This window comes from Antrostomus carolinensis, unplaced genomic scaffold (assembly GCF_000700745.2).
Source record: "Antrostomus carolinensis isolate BGI_N321 unplaced genomic scaffold, ASM70074v2 scaffold38171, whole genome shotgun sequence".
NCBI classification, from domain to species: Eukaryota; Metazoa; Chordata; class Aves; order Caprimulgiformes; family Caprimulgidae; genus Antrostomus; species Antrostomus carolinensis.
This window is the reverse complement of record NW_010294151.1, coordinates 7,800-10,575: the sequence shown is the minus strand read 5'-3', so window position 1 is coordinate 10,575 and position 2,776 is coordinate 7,800. Positions and strand designations below refer to the sequence as shown.

The window sequence follows — 2,776 nt, the reverse complement described above, 5'->3', positions numbered from 1 at the left end:
TAGGGAACCTGCTTTGGCAGGGGGGGTTGGACTAGATGATCTTCAGAGGTCTCTTCCAACCCCAAACATTCTGTGATTCTGTGATTGCCAGAGATCATTGGCTTAGCCTTCAAGTACTGCACTTGCACATGTCCAGAGGGTGTGTGTTTCACAGGACTGAGCTGTTTACACCTGAGCCTGAATAAGATCAGGAACCACTGGTACTTTTTGCAGCCCCTTTCTTTCAAATGTGAAGTAAAAGAAGAGCCATCCCTACATTTTGAGAGCAACTGGGCTTTAGGTAGGCTCAGAGAATGACTAGATGGTTGGGTTCTTTCAGCCAATGAGAAGTAGTGATGTTTATGGCCATGTGCAGGTGCAGAACTCCAAGACTGAAGCCATAGTTTCCATGATGTTCAGGCACCTCCAGCTTAAGCAGATGATCCCTCAGGAGTAGAGTTTTAGATTCAGCCCACTCACATGCACAAACCTCTAAATCCACACTTAGATTTGGCCTAAAAGATCTTGCCCCCAAGAAGGCAAGGGAAGAGAACTTGGAGCTTCAGTCTTAGATCTTCTTTCTGCTTGTTGTTGGGCATTGTGTGGGTTATCCTTGAGTAACCATGGCCCACAGACGGAAACTTACTACTGTCAGTTAAAAAAGCTCAGCCAAGGTATCTTGATGACTGAAAAAAAGAGATAGGGTTTTATTCTAGTCTCTATGATTATGAGATTTAGAAAAGAATCACAGGACCTAGATTCATCCTGCTATTGCAGAAGTCCTTTACAACCTGAAACTCTAAGAATCCTCAAAACACAGCCTATTTTAAAAAAAAAACCAAAACCACCACCACAAAACAATTTATAAACAGGCACAAACCACCAGTCATGGACTCTCTTTTATCTTGCCTTGCAGGTCAGTTTTTAAGCCATGAAGTTATACTGCTTCAGGAATCTTTAAACACAAGTTATCACCAGGTTGGTCAGAACCAAACTGAAACATTAAAGCCTACAAGTACCCTGAAAGTGAAGGGACGGCTCGTTCCTGTTGTATGGAAGCAGAGGAGGATCTACAATGGCCAGCAGGAAGTTGAATGTTGGTTTGCCAAAAACAATGCAGACAAACTGATCGATGGGAGCTATAAAGACTATTTGGCTTCTCATCCTTTTGACACAGGGACCAGCTTTGGGACGATTAACAGCCTTTAAGACCGACCATAGCGATGCATTGCAGCAGCATGTGTGACAGCGGTTCCCTTCTGAAGCCTTTAGAGCTAGGCAACTTATGAATATTTCTTTACTTTTTGGTGCCAAAGAAACCAAGGCTTTTTGCCCTTGGAAATCAGCTGTCTCTCTTTCATGCTAGATGAACAGTGTTCTTCAAATTCCTGAAGACAAGTTGGTTGGGGAGGAAGGGTTGAGGACTTGGTTAAAGGTATGATCGGTTCTCTCCCCGTTGGAAGGGAGGGAAATAGGCCAGCACTCATATCAAACAGTGCAGAGAGCTGCTGGCCTTAAAATAAACCCTTTTAGGGATCTGTGCAATAACCCCAGGGGCTGGTGAGACACCCAGTGAGAGGCACAGCTCATACAGCACAATGTCTATCTAGAGAGACAACCTTGGGTGATAAGCCTTGCAAAGAAGTGACTTGGAGCACCTGCTCCAAACACAGTGCCTGGGAAAGAAAAGAGAGAGAGAGAGGAGAGGTGGGTGGATATTCATCTGTAGTAACCCATTAGCATCAAAGAGGTAACAAAGAAATCAAAACTTTAAAACAACAAGTCACAAGAGGGTATTGCTTTCTTAGTTATTGGGTTGGAGGGGGTCTGGATTTGCCACCAAGCATGATGCTCCCTGAACCACTATGGACCCTTAAAACAGTGGTGAAACCTTCATGAGGTTTATTGCTGTCTCTGGTCTTCAGCAGCAACAGGAGTGGTGCAGACTTCTATTTCATGGGGCATCTCATTTAAATAACATTGCAGGTTTAGTGATGTCTTGAGTCTTGACTCACTCAGAGAGAAACAAAATTCCCCCATGAGCTTCCACCTCCTTGAGCAGAGCATCACTTCTGCTTAGGCAGAGATTTAAATTCTGTAAAGGATGATGAACCAGCACCTGCAATAGCTTATGACCCTACAAAGCAGCCTCTTGAATTTAGACTAGAGATTTCTAGCTGCTTTTCTAATCAGGGAGGAAGTCTTTATTTACTCCAAATGGTCAAAAATTTTTCACTCTCATTTCCCTGGCTCCTTCTCCTTCCTTACACTGCAGGGATTTGTACACCGCAGGAATTTGGCAGCAGGAGGGCACAGAAGGGTCTGCCAGCCACCCCCCACTGCAGGTGGTACTGCTCTACAACAAAACCTCCAAACCCAAACTACAAGGCTGTGGTCTATTTTAAAGTCAGGCACCACTGAATAATGCTATAGATCAGCTACAGGGGAGTTTGCTTAGTAGAGAACTTGGCCAAATCAGACTTTACCAGCCACAGACATTTACATGGCAAGGCCAAATTGTACTCCTGTATACTCTGCCTTTCCAGAACTGAAAGGGAGGAGGGTGAGAGTGGAAGCATCTCCAGCAGCTAAATTATATCCATGTGTTGGAAGAAAAATAACGAGTTTGCCATGAGAACTACATAAATAGGTTCAATCTTGACTGATTTTTTTCTTTGCACATTTAAAAATTAAATAATATTCTTGTGGCAGGAGCTCCTGCTGCTGGGAATGTGTGTGTGTGGGGGATGGTGGTTTTCCAGTTGCTTGATCATCCACAGTTGCTACTGCTTTGGGC

General features: G+C 44.1%; 1 protein-coding gene across 1 annotated transcript in view; it reads left to right on the top strand.

The window, feature by feature from the left end:
* The window catches only part of LOC104532350 (inter-alpha-trypsin inhibitor heavy chain H5-like), a gene marked incomplete at its 5' end in the record, with an annotated part of 7,184 nt that extends 5,813 nt beyond the window's left edge, over positions 1-1,371 (top strand). The window contains one exon of the mRNA XM_010177539.1: positions 896-1,371. Within this exon, the coding sequence (XP_010175841.1) occupies positions 896-1,188 (293 nt within the window). The remainder of the gene's footprint in view (positions 1-895) is intronic.
* Between the last annotated feature and the right edge of the window lie 1,405 nt (positions 1,372-2,776).